The 19681-nt window shown below is 46.5% G+C and overlaps 1 protein-coding gene and 1 pseudogene across 4 annotated transcripts in view; both read left to right on the top strand.

Annotated features, from left to right (window-relative positions):
• C12H2orf76 (chromosome 12 C2orf76 homolog) overlaps positions 1-19681 on the top strand; it is a 61954-nt gene that overhangs the window by 6001 nt on the left and 36272 nt on the right. For 2 of the 4 annotated variants that reach the window (XM_038349084.1, XM_038349085.1), the window contains 2 exons: positions 2884-3292; positions 15545-15689. In XM_038349084.1, coding sequence (XP_038205012.1) covers positions 15557-15689 — 133 coding nt within the window. In that variant the 5' untranslated portion in view covers positions 2884-3292; positions 15545-15556. The remainder of the gene's footprint in view (positions 1-2883; positions 3293-15544; positions 15690-19681) is intronic. The other 2 variants (XM_038349087.1, XM_038349086.1) reach the window with 2 other exon arrangements.
• Positions 177-1788, top strand: LOC119827414 (annotated as a pseudogene).

Below are 19681 nucleotides of genomic sequence, written 5' to 3'. Positions count from 1 at the left end.
CTCTTAACCACTGAGCCATCTCTCCAGCTCCACTTTTATTATTTATAGGTGCGCGCTCGTGTGTGTGTGTGTGTGTGTGTGTGTGTGTGTGTGAGTGTGACAGTATCTGTGTTTAAAGGACAGCTTTCATGGGTAGGTTTATCCTCCCACCTTGTTAAGGCAGTGTCTCTCTTCTATATTGCTCTATACTCCAGGCTAGCTAGCCCTCAAGCTTCTGTCTCTGCCTCTTGTCTCACCATGGGAGTGCTGGGGTTATTTTATCTGAGCTCTGGGACTTGAACCCAGGTCATCAAGCTTGCAAGGCAAGAACTTTTTCCTGCTCACTCACCTCGGTGGTCCCACCTTGTTTTCGTGACAGAATCTCTTCCTGGACTGGAGCTCCCTGTGTAGGCTGCTGCCCAGTGAATGTCAGGGATCTGCTTGGCTCTGCCTCCCCAGTGCTAGGTTACATGTGTTTGCTAACATACCCAGGGCATTTTTTAAACATGGGATCTGAGGATTTAGGTCTTTATTTAAAGTCCATGTACTTGGAAGACTTCTCCAGCCGAGACGTTTCTCTAACCCCATCTTAGTGCCTTTCTTTGATTTCCCACTCTGACAGAAGAAGGGGCTCACTGACTTAGTATTACTAGATGGAGGGGAAAGTTCTGTTCTTGGTAGCAGCTGAGGTGAGGCAGGGCATCTGGCTCTCCCAAGGACCTCTGCAGCCACCTTGCTGTCAGGGACGGGAATGCCTTGCTTCTGCTTATGGCCTGTCTTCCATGGATGTTGAGATGCGCTAGGAGGCTGGCCTTCCTGCAGTCGATGGAGGGACAGTGCTGGCCCTCCAGTAGGTCTGCCTTACACTGCCCTCTGTGGAGAGGAAGGAATGCCTGTCACCAGTGATGGGGTAAAGTTGGAGATTCCCAAGTGGCCTCATTGCCATGGGGAAGATAGAGTAGGATGTACTGTGGTCCAGCTCCCTACCTCCTCTAACAGGTGATGGGGTGCCCCACTAAGGCCTGGTGAGGATGGGACTCCTAGCATCCCTCGGGTGCTGCTGGTTCAGGTAGAGGTAGAGTCACAGTCTTTTGTGGTATCTATTGGAGCAGAGCCACATCGTTTCTTCATTGTTGACATTTCTGAGGTTGGTGAGTTGTTAAGCAATGAGTCTGAGACCCAAGAAGCCTCAGGAAACCAGTCCACACCATTGCAAAACATATGACAATACATACCTCCTTCCGACCGGTGGCCAATAGCTTCCTGTATCTACACCAGCATTCGTGAGGACTCTGGTGAGTGGGTACTGCCATCCATCCCCACAGAGATCCTAAAGATCTAAGTAAAGTGGCTTACTTAGATGCTGGAGAATTGATCACCCAGTGAGAGCTGGTCTCCAGGCAGGTGAGCGATGACCTCACAGAGCAAGCAGCAACATTTGGGCTCATCCTGAATGACATGTCCTAGGGAGGCACACTGAGCTTCGGGAAGGAGTTCACAGGAGCAGACCGAAGCAGTGGAAGTTAAACAGGTGGCTCAGCAGGAAGCGGAGAGGACCAGGTTGGTGGTGGAGAAGGCTGAGTAGCAGAAGGGGGCAGCCATCATCTCTGCTGAGGACTCTAGGCCAGAGGAGCTGACATTGCCAGCTCACTGGTTGTGGCGGGTGACGCTCTGACTGAGCTGCAGAAGCTGGGAGCTGCTGAGGACAGTGCCTTCCAGCGTCCCCGCTCTCGGAACATCACCTACCTAGGTGCCTGTGGACAGCCGGTGCTCCCCCAGCTTCCTCAGTGAGGCTGGCCCATGCCTCGATCATTCTGAATGGCGCATTCCTTCTGCCCACCCCAGAAATCACTGTGAACTTTCAAGATTGGCTTAAAGTGAAATAAATAAAAGAAAAATCACTTCAGATCTCTAATTATATATATAAAAAAAGGAAGAGTAAGAACCATTGCTCTAGAGTTGAGGTCATCCTGGCATACATAGCAAGAAGAAAGATGACTTAAGGGTGGGTCACAGTAGCCCTGTGTCTCTTGTCCAAGTTCTTCTGGAGGACTTGGGAATGGGGACTTAACAGCTCCATGGATACAGGAACCTAAGCCACCTTTCTGGCCCAGGAGGGAGAGATACATGGGCTGCCAGGAGAAAATGGCGAACCATCATAAAGGACCCTCCTCCCACAAGTTGCACAATTGGTTCCTTCTGATTCCTTGTTTAAAAAAAATGTTGTTTGTTCATTTAAGACAGGGCCTCACATAGCCCAGGCTAGCCATTGTCATATAATGAAGAGTGAACTTGAATTTCTCATCCTGCCTCCACTGTGAGTGCTGGGATATTGCAGTGTAGCACCGTGTCTCGTTTATGTTGTGCTGTGGGTGGAACTCCAGGCTCTGTACATGCCAGGAAAACACTACCAACAGAGCCCCATCTCAGCCTGTGCTTTTACAGCCCAGACACTGAAACAAGGAGAGAGGCATTTGCCTTGTTAGGGTATGGGGAGTGCCCTATTTGCTTATTTATGGTCGGAGGGGATGCCCCATTGTCTCGGTGGATTGAGGGTTGTCCTTTTGTTGTGTTACTTGAAATACTTCCAGGTCAGTTTCCCAGTTGCTTATCTGAGAACTCTGGTTATGAAAACCACTTCAGGCTAATGGCTTCGCTCCTACTTGCTTTAGCAAACTATGTTTATACCAGTTCCTTGAGTTCTGTAGTCCCAGGGAGTGGCTTCTGCGGGTACCTCTCATGATGTGGTTTTCTGTCAGAGTGGAGAACCTTACGTCTAGGTCATCTGAATCGTCTTTGTGTGTGTGTGTGTGTGTGTGTATACACGTGTCTATGGGTGTGCCTGTGCCTATATATATGTGTGTGTGTATAAGTCAGAGGACAGCCTTGGGTGTTGTTTCTTAGGCCATTTCTACTGTTCTGAGACATGGTCTCTCACCACCCTGGACCTTGCCTATAGACTGGCCAGCAAGCTCCAGCAGTCTGCCTGTTTCACCACCCAAGCTCTGCGAGTGTAAGGATACACCATCACCCTCCTGAGCTCTGCAAGTGTAAGGATACACCATCACCCTCCTGAGCTCCGCGAGTGTAAGGATACACCATCACCCTCCTGAGCTCCGCGAGTGTAAGGATACACCATCACCCTCCTGAGCTCCGCGAGTGTAAGGATACACCATCACCCTCCTGAGCTCCGCGAGTGTAAGGATACACCATCACCCTCCTGAGCTCCGCGAGTGTAAGGATACACCATCACCATCACCCTGGCCTCTTCACATGGGTTCTGGAATCGAACTCATGTCCTCAAGCTTGTAAGGCAAGTACTTTGCCAACGGACTGAGCCGTTGTTTTAGTTTTGAGTCTTGTTGCAGTGCTAGAATGCTTTGGCAAAAAAAGCTGGTGGAGAAAAGGGTTGTTTTAGATCGCAGTTCCATGTCACAGAGCATCATGCTAGTGTCCAGCTCACCTTCTCCACTCTGAGATACAGCATCCCTACCTAGGGAACGGTGTCACTCACAGTGGAATGGTCTTCCCACTTCAGTGAACATAATCTAGATAATCCCCCAGACCAATCCAGTGCTGGCAATCCTTCAATGACACTGTCTTCCCAGGTGACTCTAGATTGTGAGGAGTTGACAGTTAGAGCTAACAGACAGCCGTCTCAACAGTCCTCTCACCCCATCTCAGACAGTCTGTTGTACCCTAGGTATTCCCAGACTCCCTGTATATTGAAGTTCCGATCACCCTTCTTCCATACATGTGTTTGTGTCATAGCTGTAGAACCCTAAAATCCAAGCCTTTATAATAGGACTCCAAGCAACTCTCCTGAGGGAGATCCTGCCTTTGTCTTACCAGAGAGTAACCAGACCTGTGTGCTTTGCTGGTAGGAGACCCCGTCTGTCTTGCTGAGCGCTGGAAGCTACAGATCCCTGAAAGATGGCTGAAGACAGCAGCAGCCACCACCTCTGCTCTTAAATTAACCCATTCTATTATTTAACATTTTACCATGAGGCTTGCGGTTTGTTACCTCTTGCTTCTTGGGCAGCTACATGGGAGTCTCTCTGACTTTGCCTACTCTTTCTCTATATCTCTGTTTGAATTTTCTGCCTGGCTTTGCTCTGCTAAGCCATTGGCCAAAAGCACTTTATTCCTTAACCAGTGGTAATAAAACATATTCATAGCATACAGAGGGGAGTCCCACATCACTGGAGCTCCCGTGCCAGCTGAGTCAACCCAAGTCAGTGAGGCCTCAGTTCAGTGAGAGACCCTGCCTCATGAATACGGTGGAGAGTGATTGAGGAAGATACCCTAATAACCTTGTAGACACATAGACAGACAGATGGACAGACAGACAGACACACGAGGAAGAGAGAGACAGACATAAGAGAGACAGAAATAGTCTTTCTCTCCAGTCTGGAAAACTCAGCTGCCTTGGATCATTTCCGAAGTCTCACATGTCTCTAGCGCAGAAAACAAGTGATTGTTTTGCGCATTTGCCCAAGATGAAGGGAAGGTCATGGCCAAGGCAAGTCTGTGGAGCTGTAGGTGTTGATTCCAGCAGGTCTTAGACTTGAGAGTGAGCAGCACTCTGTGCTTATTTCCTTGTTTGGCGTCGGTGATGACCCATCCTCAGCTGCCGAGGCACATGTGACAGGTGTCAGCAGCATGGGGACGTGTGGGAGCTGTTACATTAGCTCGGGGTTATTTTGATCCTACCATGTTTCTTAAATACTGACAGCTGGAAGGTTTTATTTTTTTTTTAAACACATCTAAAAGTGGTCCAAACTTTAAAAGCATTCTTTTATTTTAGACTTTCTTATGTGTGTGTCTGTGTGTGGGTTTGTGCATATGAATGTCAACGCCCGTAGAATTCCGAAGAGGGCGTTGGATTCCTGGAAGCTGGAGTTGTAAGCTGTTCAGCATGAGTGCTGGAATCCGAACTCAGTTCTCTGCAAGGGCAATGTGCTCTTGACTAGTTAGCCATCTGTGGTGGTTTCAATAAGAATGGCCCCATAGGCTTATATATTTGAATGTTTAGTCACCATTTGATACTGTTTGAGAAAATCACAGTGTGGCCTTGTTGGAGGAGGTGTGGCCTTGTTGGAGGAGGTGTGGCCTTGTTGGAGGAGGTGTGGCCTAGTGGAGGAGGTGTGGCCTAGTGGAGGAAGTGTATCACTGGAAGTGGGCTTTCAAAAGCCCATGCCAGGCCCAGTCATTCTCTTTCCCTCCCCCTCTTCCCTGTTCCTCACCTTCTCCCTCTCCTTCCTCTTTCTCCTCCCTCACTCTCTTCCTCTCTCTCCCCCTCCCCTACCTCTGTCCTCCCTCTCTCTCCCTCCTCTCTCTCTTCCCCTCACCTTCCCTCCTTCTCTGTCTCTTGGCTTACAGATCAGGATGTAGCTCTTAGCTACTTCTCCAGCACCACACCTGCCTGCCACCATGCTCCCTGCCACCATGCTGACCATGGACAGATGCACCCCTGGAGCTATAAGCCAGCCCCCAATTAAATGCTTTCCTTTATAAGAGTTGTCACAATGTTCCTTCACAGCAATAGAAATAGAACAGTGACTAAGACACCATCTTCTCAGCTACACTCATTCTTGAATTAATGTTACAAGTGTTTTTCTTAAAAGTTTTGTCTGTAAAATATGATCACAGCAGTCTTTCTAGAACGATGGTGCTTCGGTTTGTAGTATGTAAGCAAACCAAAGAAAAAGCATGAAGTTTTCAGACGGTCATTGATTGTCATATGGTCCTAGTTTTTAAGTCCTTAGTTTTATATTATCAATTATTATTATTGGCTTTAGATTCTGATATATATATATATATGTGTGTGTGTGTGTGTGTGTATATATGTATATATATATATATATATATATATATATATTTGTGTATATGTGTGGAAGGGCACACGTACCATAGTGCGTGTGAAGGTCAGAGCACACCTTGGAGGAGTTAGTTCTCTACTTCTACTGTGTGGGGCTTAGGGGTTAAACTCAAGTCCTCATGTTTGTGTGGAAGTCACTTTTCCAACTGAGCCATCTCTCCAGTCCAGTTTTCATATTTTATACATGCTCATCTTGTGTTAGTTTTGTTGCTCTTAGTTATTTTTTTTGCTTTATTTATTCTCTGACAATTTAACACACATATACAATGTGTCTTGATGCTCCCTCATTCCCGACACATACCCCTCCCACCTTTTCACAGTTTAAAAAATGTTACAACTATTGTTTACATTCTAAAGAAACAAAATATAATAATCTAAACAGAATACTAAGGTTAAAAAAAACTCCAGTGGAGGATCTGGAAAGAGTAGGAGGAGGGCAGACCATAGCACAATATTTTATATATATATTTTAAATATCTAATTACAAAGCCAAGCACTGGTGGCCAATGCCTTTAATCCCAGCACTTGGGAGGCAGAAACAGGTGGATCTCTGTGAGTTGGAGGCCAGCTTGTTCTACAGAGTGAGTTCCAGCACAGGTTCCAAAACTACACTCTTAGTTAATTTTTTGTCGTGACTAAAATACCCAAGAAAACAAGTTCAAGGATGAAGGTTTATTGTGACTCACAGTTTCAGAGGACCTCACTCAGAGGGTGCATCAGAGAGAGGGCTCAGTCCATTCATACAGGGAGGGAGGGCTCAGTCTGTTCAAACAGGGCGAGAGGGCTCAGTCCATTCATTCAGGGAGAGAGGGCTCAGTCCGTTCATACAGGGAGAGAGGGCTCAGTCAATTCATTCAGGGAGAGAAGGCTCAGTCAATTCATACAGGGAGAGAGGGCTCAGTCCGTTCATACAGGGAGAGAGGGCTCAGTCCATAAATACAGGAGGGTACAGCAGAGGACTCAGTCCATCACAGCAAGGAGGATTTAGCTGAGTGGCTTATGTCACATGGGACAGGAAGTGGAGAAAGGGGGACTTAGAAAGAGGCCAAGGCAAACAACCTCAACAAACAAGCTCCCAGTAATCTACTTCTTCCTGCCAAGCCTCGCCTACCATTTTACCCTGCCTCCCACTGTGCATTGTCCCCTGAGTTCATCTAATCCTTTCCTCAGGTCAGAGTGCTGTGATGTAATGACCTCTTCACGTGCCTCCTAGACATACGCAGGTGTGCCGCTATCCTCCTGGGTGTTTCTTAATATACCAACAGCTGGCATTACCCATCTGGCCATGACTCAGCCCGACAATGTGAGCTCCATCCTTGAAACCCATCCCACAGTTGTCTTCTGGTCCTGACTTGTGCAGTGTGGCGTGACCCCCTACATGCATGCACTAATGATTAAAGAAAGCAAGAAGTCATGGCAGAATTGCACCTACAAGGCAAATTCATTTTCAGAGAAAACAGGTCCAGTGAGATGCCTTATAGGTAAAAGTACTTGCTGCTAAGCCTGGTGACCTTAATTCCAACCCTGACTCATGGTTAAGAGAGAATGGACTCTTGCAGGCTGTTCCCCAACCCCTACCCACCCCCAAAATAAATAAAATTCAAAAACTTAAAATAGTAAACTTTTATACTTATAATACTGATCTCTAAATATAGAGGAAACTAAGCATTTATGGTAATATGAAAATGATTTGTTTGTTTGTAGTTAAACCATCCTTCTTGGAAAGCTGTAGTTCCCCTGCAATTTTAACCTTTAAAGCAAATGGAAATTCCAAGTTTTGTAATTCTCAATTTGATGGAGTAAATGTAACTCTAAAATGATTCAGGGTTTAAAATAATTCCATCCAAATACCTGTTCAAATTCCAGTCATACCCAAAATCAGACGTCTAGACAAATGGAATAGAATAGAGGACCCAGAAGTAAAGCCACGCAGCTACAGCCACGCAGTTCTGACAGAGGCGTTAGAAACATGAATTGGCTAAAGACGGCCTTGTCAACAAACTGGACAAGCTGGATCTCACAGGAAGATAGTAAAACCAAACCCGCAGCTCTCAACCTTGCACAGACCTCAACGTAGACCTGAAACTTAGAGAATGCTAGAGGGAAACACCGTGAGATACGAGCAGGGGCGTGGGAGATGGTCGGTGAAGAGCATGTCCCCCCTCACAGAGGACCGGAGTTCAGTTCCCAGCACCTATGTCCGGCAACTCATAAAGACCTATAACTCCAGTTCCAGGGATCTGATGCCTCTGACCTTCTCTACATTGCACTTCAAAAAGATACAGGTGTTGGCATCTGATCATCCTCAGAATTGTCAGGTAAGATGAAATAAATTTTTAGTACAGCAGAGGAAATGTCAAAGGCTTCAGAATGGAAAGAAAAACCATTTTTACCAACCTCAGACAGGAGACTGATATGTCGAATATACAAACGACTAGAAAAAGTACCAGAAAAAGGAAATCACCTGGTTAATAAATGTCCTAAAAAACTGAAAAGATAGTGATCAAAAGAATAGACACACGTGACCAATACATATTTGAAAAGACTAGCAGAGGCAGAGGCAGGTGGATCTCTGTGAGTTCTAGGCCAACCTGGTCTACAAGAGCTAGTTCTAGGACAGGCTCTAAAACTGCAGTGAAACCCTATCTCGAAAAACCAAAAAGAAAAAAAAGTATTATTATATACCAGGGTCATAAATGTGTCACCGTGTGCATATAGAGGCCCATAGAATAACTTAGTAGAATTGCCCCCCCCCCCCCCCCCCCCCCCCGGACAGTTTTCCCCTTTTATCTTCTCTTGGGTTCCGGGATTGAACTGGGTCTTCAGGCTTTCATAACAAGTGCCTTTAACGGACAGAACCAAGTTGCTGGCCCTTATCTTTTGCTGTATGTCAGACCTCCAGATGTAGATCTGAATCACTGTGTGTTCATGAGTGTGAGAGGGCCATGCATACCTTACAGAGCCAACAGGTATGGTAGGCAAATTTTCCTACACATGGCCAACGTCATCATCTGTGAATTCAACGTTAACAGACATGCATGATAGAACAAGACAGTTTGTGTCTTTTATCAACTGACAAAATTTCCAGGGCCAGAGAGGTTCCTAGGAACCTGACCCTGTGTTTGTCTTAGCAGGGATTTCTGAGTTGTAACTCATTGTTGATAGCCAACTTCGTAGACACAAACTACATTAACATCCCAAATCAACTCTAGTTACATGTTTTCTTTGAGCTGATATAGATCAGTATAAAGCCCACACCCAGTGTGATGTGGACATGTGTGTTCTCCATGTTGTGGGATGTCAGCTCTGATGTTTCACATGCCATACCACTGCTCTCTCCAGGAGAGAAGGATCCAGCCTTCCTGGGCTCCTAGCTGTTCAGCTGGGAACTCTGCCCAGCGGAGAGGCACCGGCTTGGGAAGCTGTAAGTCCTGGGTGTTGTGGCAGCCTGTTGCTACTTTCCTAGTTCCTGAATTTCTGTCGCTCAGAGGACTGGAGTCTGGAAGCCTCCTGACTTTGATGATACTCAACCCCTAAGCATGCTGGAGCCTGGGCCAGTGGGGCCCTCGATTCCCAGGGAGCTTTGGAGGAGGTGTTGAGTATCTGGGCTGCAGTGATGTGGCCACCAGGGAACCTGCTGCTCCAGCAGGCACCCACCTGGACAAGTTTTGTAGAGGGGAGGTTTAAAGACCTTCCTAAGCCCCGGGCACTGTCACTTTTCAAAGCCCTGCCCAAGCCTGTACATTAAGGTGTGCCCAACCTAAGTTCAGCTGAACTGCCTGTAATACAGAGTTATTGAGTTGCTGTTGAATATTACTTTTATAGATATTTAAATATTAATTTTGCTTTTAAAATTTGTTATTGTTGGGAAACAACAAGATTTTCTGTACATCTCCTTCCTCCTTTCCTTTCCTCCTCGCTCCATCTCCTTCCTCTCTTCCCTTCTTCTTCTCCTTTATCTCCCTCTTGCCTTCCCTTCTCTTCTCTCTCCCATCCTTCCTTCCCTCCTGTATGCCCTTCCTTCACCCCTCCCTCCCTTCTTAACTCTTCCCCTCTTCCTTCCCTCTCTGATGACTTTTGGGGTGCTGGGGTTCAGCACCATGCATGCCAGGCAGGCACTGTACCTCTCCTGTGGCCCTCCTGCGTTGTTGCAGGGCGTCTGCTAGTGTGTCTTGGGGGTGCAGGTCGTCTCAGCGCTGCTCTTCCACCAGCAAGCATTGCTGGCCCCTCGGACGCACCTCAGGTAGCCCGAGTTGCCGGATCTAGAAGAAACCGAGCATGTAGTCCATTTTCCTGTGAGGAGTGGATTCTCCTTCAATGGGAGAGAGCTCCAGAGCTCAGCCCGAGGGAGGAGGCACTCAGATGGAAGGTGGCCCACGTTGGGAGTCTCTGACCTGCTTCCTGAAGGTCCCATTGTTGGAGGGTAAAGGATTGACAGTGGGAGGGTGTGGCAGGGTGTGGCACAAGCTTGGTGACTGTGTGGGAAGCCAGGAGCTGTCATTGCAGCTGGAAGGATGCAGGGAAAGTGGATTGTGATGGTGAGGGCCCAGGCTGGGCTGTGTGAGGCTCTCGGTGCTGTGCAGATGGTTCAGACTCTTTCTAGGCATGTGACCTGATTCTGTTTTTTATGGGGTTTTTTTTGTTGTTGTTTGTTTGTTTTTGTTTTTCAAGACAGCATTTCTCTGTAGTTTTAGAGCCTATCCTGGAACTCACTCTTGTAGACCAGGCTGGCCTTGAAATCATTGACATCCACCTGCCTCTGCCTCCCAAGTGCTGAGATTAAAGGCATGTGCAACCACCGTCCATTGTGGCTTGATTCTGGTGTACTAACCACTGAATGCTATTTGGATTTATTTGCTGTGGCTCAGTATGTTACTGGAATATAACACATGATGCTGGGAATTGAGCCCAGGGGCCCCCTTTATTCTGAACATGTACTCTGCCACTGGGCCCCATCTCTTTTTGAAGATCCTACCACCTTTTGAAGGTCCTACCACCCCTCCATACCACTACATGGGTGCTCAAACCCATGTCTGAACCATGCCAATCTAGATACATGGCTGTCACTCTTAGTGCACAGTTTCCTTGTATGTATGATGTGTGTATGATGTATGTATATGTGTGAGTGAAGTTGCATACGTGGAATTGTGTGCATGTGGAGGTTAGAAGACAACCTCGGGGGTTGGTTCTCACCTTCCACATTTTGCTTATTATTTTACTTTTTATTTGTTTTAAAGATTTGCTTGTATGTATGTGTATGTGAATGCCGCATGTGTACAGGTACCCAGATCGGACAGAAGTTACTGGATCCTGTGAAGCTGGAGTGACCAGTGTTTGTGAGCCTTGTGGTATGGGTATTAGGAACAGAACTCTGGTCTTTTGGAAGGAAGTGTCGAAAGTGCTCCTAACGGCTGAGCCATCTCCGCAGCCCCTGTTGCTTCCTTATTTCTAACCTATGTGCCTGTACCTGTGTCAGTGTCTCTCAGCAGTCCTCAGCCTGTGGGGCGTGAGGACTTTGGGGGTTGAATGACCCTCTCACAGTAGGGTAAAAGGATTGACAGTGGGAGGGTGTGGCAGGGTGTGGCACAAGCTTGGTGACTGTGTGGGAAGCCAGGAGCTGTCATTGCAGCTGGAAGGATGCAGGGAAAGTGGATTGTGATGGTGAGGGCCCAGGCTGGGCTGTGTGAGGCTCTCGGTGCCATGCAGATGGTTCAGACTCTTTCCAGTAGCAACATTGTAGTTATGAAGTAGCAACAAAATAACTTTACAGCTGGGGTCAGCACAGCACGAGGAACCGCGGTAAAGGGTCGCTGCATTAGGGAGGCTGAGAACCTCTACTGTACACAAATGCAGACACCCGTGGAAGCCAGAAGAGGGTGTTGGATCCCCTGGAGCTGGAATTGCAGGTGGTTGTGAGCTTCCTAACATGGGTGCTGGGAATGGAACCAGGTCCTCTGTAAGAGTAGTGAGTGTTGGGCTGGAGGGATAGCTCAGTGGTTAAGAGCATTGCCTGCTCTTCCAAAGGTCCTGAGTTCTATTCCCGGCAACCACATGGTGGCTCACAACCATCTGTAATGAGGTCTGGTGCCCTCTTCTGGCCTGTAGGCATACACACAGACAGAATATTGTATACATAATAAATAAATATTTAAAAAAAAAAGAGTAGTGAGTGTTCCTAACTGCTGGACCACCTCTCCAGCCCCTGCCCCACCTTGTTATTGATCCAGAGGTCCTTGCTGTTCCCTCTCTGTATGCCAGGCCAGCTGACTTGCAAGCGTCTAGGATTCTCATGTCTCTAGTTTCCACGGCTTCACAGAAGCCCTGGAATTACAGGTGTTCACTACCAAGCCCGGCTTTATATGCGTTCTGAGGAGCTAAAGGTTCTCACACTTGAACAGTAAGTATTTTACCCCTGACCAGTCTCCTAGACTGCCTTCTTTATTGTTTGGGAGATTGCTGAAGAAACCAGGCCATGCTTCCAGTAGACTCCCTTAGCTTCTGACCTTGGCTGCTACCTCTGTGTCACTGATCCTGCCTCTGTCAGTAAATACACTGGACGCTCTGGGCTTGATGCGTTCATTAGGTTGGCTGGTGCATTTAGGTGCTGACAGCCAAAGGCTGCTGTGTCTCCACTCTAAGGTCTCTGCCGGGCTCTTCCCTGAGGTTTTGGTGCTGTGTTGTTCAGTGCGGTCCCTCCATTCATCATGGCAGCAGGCTTGTCTGAATGTCTTACTTAGAGAAGAGACACCCAAACCACAGCAACTCATGTAAAGGAAAGACATTTAACTGGGCTGGCTTACATTTTCAGGGATTTAGTCCATTATCATGGTGGGACATGGCAGCGGGCAGGCAGACATGGTGCTGGAGAAGTTGCTGGGTGTCTTACATCTTGACCTGCAGGCAATAGGAAGTGATCTCAGTGTCACACAGAGCAAAGCTAGAACAAGAGACCTCAAAGCCCGCCCCCACAGTGACGTACTTCCTCCAGCAAGGCCATACCTCCTAATAATGCCATTCCCTATGGGTCAATTTCTTTCAAGCCACCACACTGAATGATGAGTTTTAGAAACCTTTTTGAGATAGTTGTAGTTCTCCATGAAATCCTAAGAAAGAATGCAGGTAAGAGTTGTTATACCTCTAACCCAGTGTCCCCCTGGTGGTGGGCCTGGCTTGAATGTAGTCTCTTTTCATGGCTAGACAGCTGCTGTTGGCACAACCCATGGTTTCAATTCAGATTTCACTGTTGTACATGCATGTGTGTGTGTATGTCTAGTCCACTGTTGTACATGCACGTGTGTGTGTGTGTGTGTATATCTAGGCGTGTCTGTGTGTCCATATGTTTATTTTATGCATTTTTAACACATGTGCAGATATATATAACTAACATCACAATCTAGAGCCAGAGCATGTGGTTGGACAGGTGGCTTAGAGGTCCTGAGTCCAGAGGTCCAGAGGTCCCAGCAACCACATGGTGGTTCACAACTATCTATAATGAGATCTAGTGCCCTCTTAAGGATTATAGGCACACATGCAAGCAGAACACTGTATACATAATAAATCTTTAAAAGAAAGAAAGGAAGGAAGAAAGAGAACCAGAGCATGGGCTGGAGGACCAGCATATTGGGTAAAGGGGCTTGCTGTACAAACTGCATTCAGTCCACATCGTGGAATTACCCCCGCCAGTTGTCCTCTGACCTCCACATGGGTACCATGGCACAGTGCACCTGAATATGCACACACAATAGACAGACAGACGAACAGATAGATAGACAGATAGATGAGAGAGGGAGACAGAGAGACAGAGAGACACACAGAGAGAGGAATAAATAGATGTAGTCAGAATGAAAACCTGGGCGCGCGAGATGGGCAGTCAGAAGCACTTGCCTTGTAAACAGAGGACATGAGTGTGGGATTAAACAGCTGCAGTTGGTGCTGTAGTCAGAGACAGCTGGGTCCCCGGCAGCTCACTGGCCAGCTGCTGTGACCATCAGTAAGATTCCAGGCCAGTGAGAACCAGTGCGTCAGACAAAAGTAGAAGGCCTCTGTCTTATTCAGAATCCTCTGCTATGAAGACACCACAACCACTGCAGCTCTTACGAAGGAAAGCATTTCACTGGGGCTGGTTTACAGTTCAGAGGTTTAGTCCATTGTCGTCACTGTGCAAAGCATGGCAGCGTGCAGCAGACATGGTCTGGAGAAGTAGCTTGAGAATTCTACATTTAGATCCTCAGGCAGTGGGAAGAGAGACACTGGGCCTCTCTTGAGCACTTGAAACCTCAAAGCCTACCCCTAGTGACACACTTCCTCCAACAAGGCCACAACTACCCCAGCAAGGCCACACCTCCTAATAGTGCCACTTCCTAAAGACCAAACATTCAAATATGTGAGCCTATGGGGGCCACCACCACAGCACCCAGGGAACAACACATGAGATTGTCTTCTGACCTCCACCCATACATACAACATACATGCACCTGTGCACTCACATGTCATGAACACAGAGAAGACACTCAGGGCTGAGTGGGGAGCAGCTCAGGAGAAAAGTGCTGACGGAGGATATGCCAAGCTCTGAGTCTATGCCCCAGCATGCAAAGGAGATTTAGAATATTTGATCATAAGATCCCTGAAACCATGGATTGTGCCAATAATACTTAATGCATCAGTATACTGAAAATTTTTGTTTTGTAGATGTTGAACTATTGTTTGGTAGCTTTTAGGACCATGTGTTTCTGAGGTATGGGTAATGCTATAATCACCAATATTGGAATTACCAAAAGATTTATTAGGTTTATTAACCATGAGGCAGATTAGATGAACCCTTACTTTATTTTATGAGGAAAATTTATTTCAGGTTTTATAGAAGTCATTTTATTATAGCTAATATGCTAATTTTAATTATAAATTATTTGATGCATTCAAATAGTAAACTCCCTGGTTTTTCATGCTTAATATGCTGTATCTTTTCCCAAACTTAGTAAAACAGTTGGACAGAGCTCAGTTATTCAGAGAGACTTTTAAAGCCAAGTTTATATGACTTACTTGTGGTTATGAACTATTTCAGACAAATTGAAAGGCATAAAAATAACACACTGTCCCTATGTTTAGTGTCTTGCTTAAGACACAGAATGTTGGGGACTGGAGAGATGGCTCAGTGGTTAAGAGCATTGCCTGCTCTTCCAAAGGTCCTGAGTTCAAATCCCAGCAACCACATGGTAGCTCACAATCATCTGTAATGAGGTCTGGTGCCCTCTTCTGGCCTGCAGGCATACATGCAGACAGAATATTGTATACATAATAAATAAATAAATATAAAAAAGACACAGAATGTTGCCAATTATTAAAGTCCCTGCCACTGACTAAGAAATAACTTTTATTTGAATTTTATTTATTTTAATGTGTGTATGTATGTGTACTGTGTGTGCAGTGTATTTGGGTGCACATGTGTGCATGTGGAGGAGGCCTGAGGTTGACAATGGATGTCTTCCTTAGTCAGTCTCCACTTTGTTTACTGAGGCAGGGCACCAGTATGGCTAGTCTTGCCAGCCAGCTTGCTCCAGGAGTCTCTTGACTCTGATTGCCAAGCACTGGGATTGCAGAAGGCCCCCATAGGTGCTCAGCTCGATCCAAATGCTTGCTCTTCCGCAGCCGTGCCTTGATCCACTTTATCATGTGTCTTTACCACAGGTTTCTCTCCACATGGCTGCCAAGGAAGTAACTGTCACGGTTCGCCTCATCCGTTCCTTTGAACATCGAAATTTCAGACCTATAGTATATCATGGAGTTAATTTGGACCAAACTGTGAAGGAATTTATACTTTTTCTAAAGCAAGGTATGAAAAATAGAGGTGCTTTGTTTCATTTGTGTTTTGACAGTGAAAAACATCTGACTACGTGTTAATAATAATCGTTGGAAAGTACAAAGTTAGTTTGGGTCTAGTGATGCACACCTGTAATCCCAGCACTCAGGACGTAGAGCCAGGGGAATCATGATTTCAAAGCTAGCTTGGGCTATCTAGCAAGTTTTAGGCCAGCCTAGACTATATAGTGACTTGTAGGCTAGCCTAGGCTATTTAGTAATGTTTATGCTTAAATTTAAAAAAAAAATATCAACCAAGAGAAGCCCTGAAGTGGGTCTTCCCCAGTCCAAAAGTACTTTGGAAGCTGGTGCTAACAGGGCTAAGCGGGCCCGTGTCCTGGGCCTGTCACTAGCTGCCCTGGTTTGTTAGTGAGTAGTATGAACATACTCACCAGGAGTTAGAACCATCATGTTTAGCCTCAAACAGACTAGGGTCTAGGACAGGGAAGGGGACTGGCAAGTGCTTGCCACACGAGTGTGAGGAGAATATGTGTTTGCTCCCCCAGAACCCATGTAATACGGAATGGAGGTGTATGCCTGTAATCCCAATGGGGAGACGGAGACAGAGTATCCCTGAGGCTCACTGTCTGACCAGCCTGCCTCATCCCACACAGCCCGGGTCCCAGAACCCTGGCTAGGGATGGCAAGGGAATGAAGGAGGATAGACACACAGGCAGTGAAGCTGGGATCGGGTGGGATTCTGGTACCTCTGCTGTCTGAAACCTCAGCATGTTTATTAGTTAAGGCACAGGATGGGGTGGGTGTTGCTAGTCTTGGTAGGAGGTCTCTGGAGACCAGCTGTCCCAGGGTGTAAGCTCAGGGAGGAGGAAACTGCAGTTGCTAATCTTTGCACGCTGATCCATAATCTCTCGTAATTGTGTTGAATTACCTCGGGTTGAGAAATAACCAGGCTAGCTAAAAGATAAAACAGGTATATTTTTATTTATTATAAGGGGCAAACTCACGAAACAGGAACGAGAAGTCCAAGCTCAGCTGTGCTGTCAGGGAACCACAGAGAGAGTGCACCTGGGCTGTGCCCTGTTTTCCTCTGGGTCCCAGAAGGCCACACCCTAACTTGGTCCCACCTCTTAAAGATAATTGGTTGACAAAGATTCCCCATCATACTTGGATGCCCAAGCTTTGCCATCCCTTTTGAGTCTGGCCCATATGGGTAATGGTTTTGCCAATTTACCATGGACCAATTAGTCTTGGAATCCTTAAGAGGCCTTGCTTCTGTCAGATATTCAGGATTTTGCTCCCTCCGGGCTTCCTTTGTGTCTTGCACCTGTCTACCAGAACTGGTGAGTTCCAGGTTCAGCAAGAAGACTGTCTTAAAGTGAGGTGGAGGGAGACTGAGAAAGACCTCCAGTGTTGACGTCTGGTCTCCACACGCACATACACATACATAAACATGTACTTACACACAGAGAAAGTCAAGTCTGCCTGTAGTGAATCTTTAATCTTTGGAGACTGAATGGAATTGGAGTGAGATGTAGCTGAGTATCATTTTATAGCACACCAGAGCCTTCCCCGGGGAGTGTGGATGTGGCAGCAGGACGCTGAAGAAATCAGAGATGACACTTTACATATTCATATTTATTTACTGTGTGTGTGTCTGTATACGTGATGTGTGTGTGTGGGGGGGCGTCCTTGTGCCACAGTGTGGAAGCCAGAGGACAGTTTACGGGGTCAGGGTCTCTCCTTCCACTGAGAGAGGCTGGGGTTCAAGCTCAGGTCATCAGGCTTGGCAGCAGGTGCTTTCACCAGCTGAGCCGTCTCTCTGGCTCGGAGATGGACGTGTTGTGGTGGTGCTCATTTATCATTCTGGACGTGCAGAGGTAGAAGTGCAGCCCTGTCCTGGCGGCCTTACTACTCTTCACTGCTGAAGTGTTCCACAGGCGTCGGTACAGCCTCTAGCATGTGTTTTTATTCTTTTAAGTGAAGCGAAATTGATATAGAGTACAGTTCATAGCTTTTAATATATAGTTCCATGATTTGTAACCTGTGTGACTTTTTACTTTTACTGTTTTATTTTTCTATTTTCACATGCAAGCTTGTGTCTCTGTGCATGTGTGTGTGTACGCATGTGTGTGTATGTGTGTGCATGCATGCATGAGGAAGCCTGAGGTTGGTTTCAGGGATCATTCTCTGTTGTTCTCCCACCGTATTCATTGAGGTGCACAGTCTCTCAGTGAAACCCAGAGTTCACTGACAAGGCTGGTTTTGTTAGTCTGCCTTCTGAGGTTGGACTTATAAACAACATCCATGCCCACTGTCTTACTTATGGTTTCTACTGCTGTGAAAGACACCATGACCACAGCAACTCTTATAAACGAAAACATTTAATTGGGGAAGGCTTACAGTTTCAGAGGTTTAGTCCATTATCAAGGAGCATGGCATCATGTAGGCAGACATGGTGCTGGAGGAGTAGCTCAGAGTTCTACGTCTTGATCCACAGGCAACAGGAAGTGAACTGTCTCCCACACTAGGCATAGCTTGAGCATATGAGACCTCAAAGTCTGCCCTACAGTGACATACTTCATCCAACAAGGTCACACCCCTAATATTGCCACTCCCTATAGTCCAACCATTCAGACACATGAGTCCATGGGGTTCATATCTTTCAAACCCCCACCCCCACCCACGGGGCTCTTGGGATCTGAATTCTGGTCATCATATTTATGTGGCAAGTGTTTTAACCACTAAGTTATCTCCCAGCCTGTGTGTGTGTGCATGTGTATGAGGACTGTGTGTGTCATGATAATGAAGGTTGCCAGGGTTACTTTCCAGGGATTTGAAAACCACTTTTGTTTAAATCCCTCACTGTTGCCTTGGGTCTTTGTAGGTGTCTTCTCGGTGACATTTCTGTATGCATGTCGTGTCTGCCCCTTTGCTGCCCTGCCTTTTGGGTCAGTTCGTGCAGACATGCCAATCACTTAATGTGTTCTTAGGAGGTGGTAAATAAAGACTGTCACTAAGCTCATCCACTCTTTCTTATCTCTTCAAACCAAAAGGCGTCAAGATAGGAGTGGCTGAGATTTTCCAGGTTTCAAGCAGGTGTGTCTAACCTGTGGCCCGAGGGCCACGTGTGCTCTAGGAATGAACCCAACACAAAACAATGAAGTTACTTAGGAAGCTGGATAAGTGGCTCAGTGGCTGAGTGCTTGCAGAGGGCCTGGTTTGGTTCTTATCAATACAGCTCAGGAGATCTGAGGCTCTTTTGGCCCCTGTGGGTACTGTACACATGTGGTGCACACACAGACAAGGAGATGCACATATACACACACAAATAATTTTTAAAACCTTACTAAAATCATATTTTTATACTCTTTTTTTTGAACTTGAATGTCATAGATGACATATCTGTTGCAGTGAGCACCGTGGTGTTATGATTACATGTGTACTGACCACCGATTTCACAACCCCGTCCCATTCCACTCCATGGGAATGGGGCCTAGGGATGTCCAGCCACCATTCTTTCCTTACCTAAGCCCTTCTTTCTCCTTGCCTTGCTTACACTGAGTTAAGATGTATTTTTTAAGGCCAGTGAGATGGATAAAGCACTTGACATCAATTCTGATGACCCAATTTGTCCCACATGGTGGAAGGAGGGTGCTAACTCTTACAGGTTGTGCTCTGGCCACCAAAAGTGCACCATGGCATGTATGTCTACACTGATACACAATAAATAATTAAAGTATAATTTTAAAAATTGGTGTGTTTTCCCAACGCATTGGCCTATTGTCTTTATGGTTTTATAGGCATCTTGAGTAAATACTTTTAAAGATTTATTTAATTGCGTGTGTGTGTGTGTGTGTGTGTGTGTGTGTGTGTGTGTACCACATGCATGCAGTGCTAACACAGACCAGAAGAGGGCACCAGATTCTCTGGAACTGGGGTGATGGACAGCCGTGAGCCACCCCACAGGTTCTGGGAGCTAAGCCTTGGTTTTCTGCAAGAGAATTA

Source organism: Arvicola amphibius, chromosome 12 (assembly GCF_903992535.2).
Source record: "Arvicola amphibius chromosome 12, mArvAmp1.2, whole genome shotgun sequence".
Lineage (NCBI taxonomy): Eukaryota > Metazoa > Chordata > Mammalia > Rodentia > Cricetidae > Arvicola > Arvicola amphibius.
This window is presented reverse-complemented; position numbering and strand designations above follow the sequence as displayed.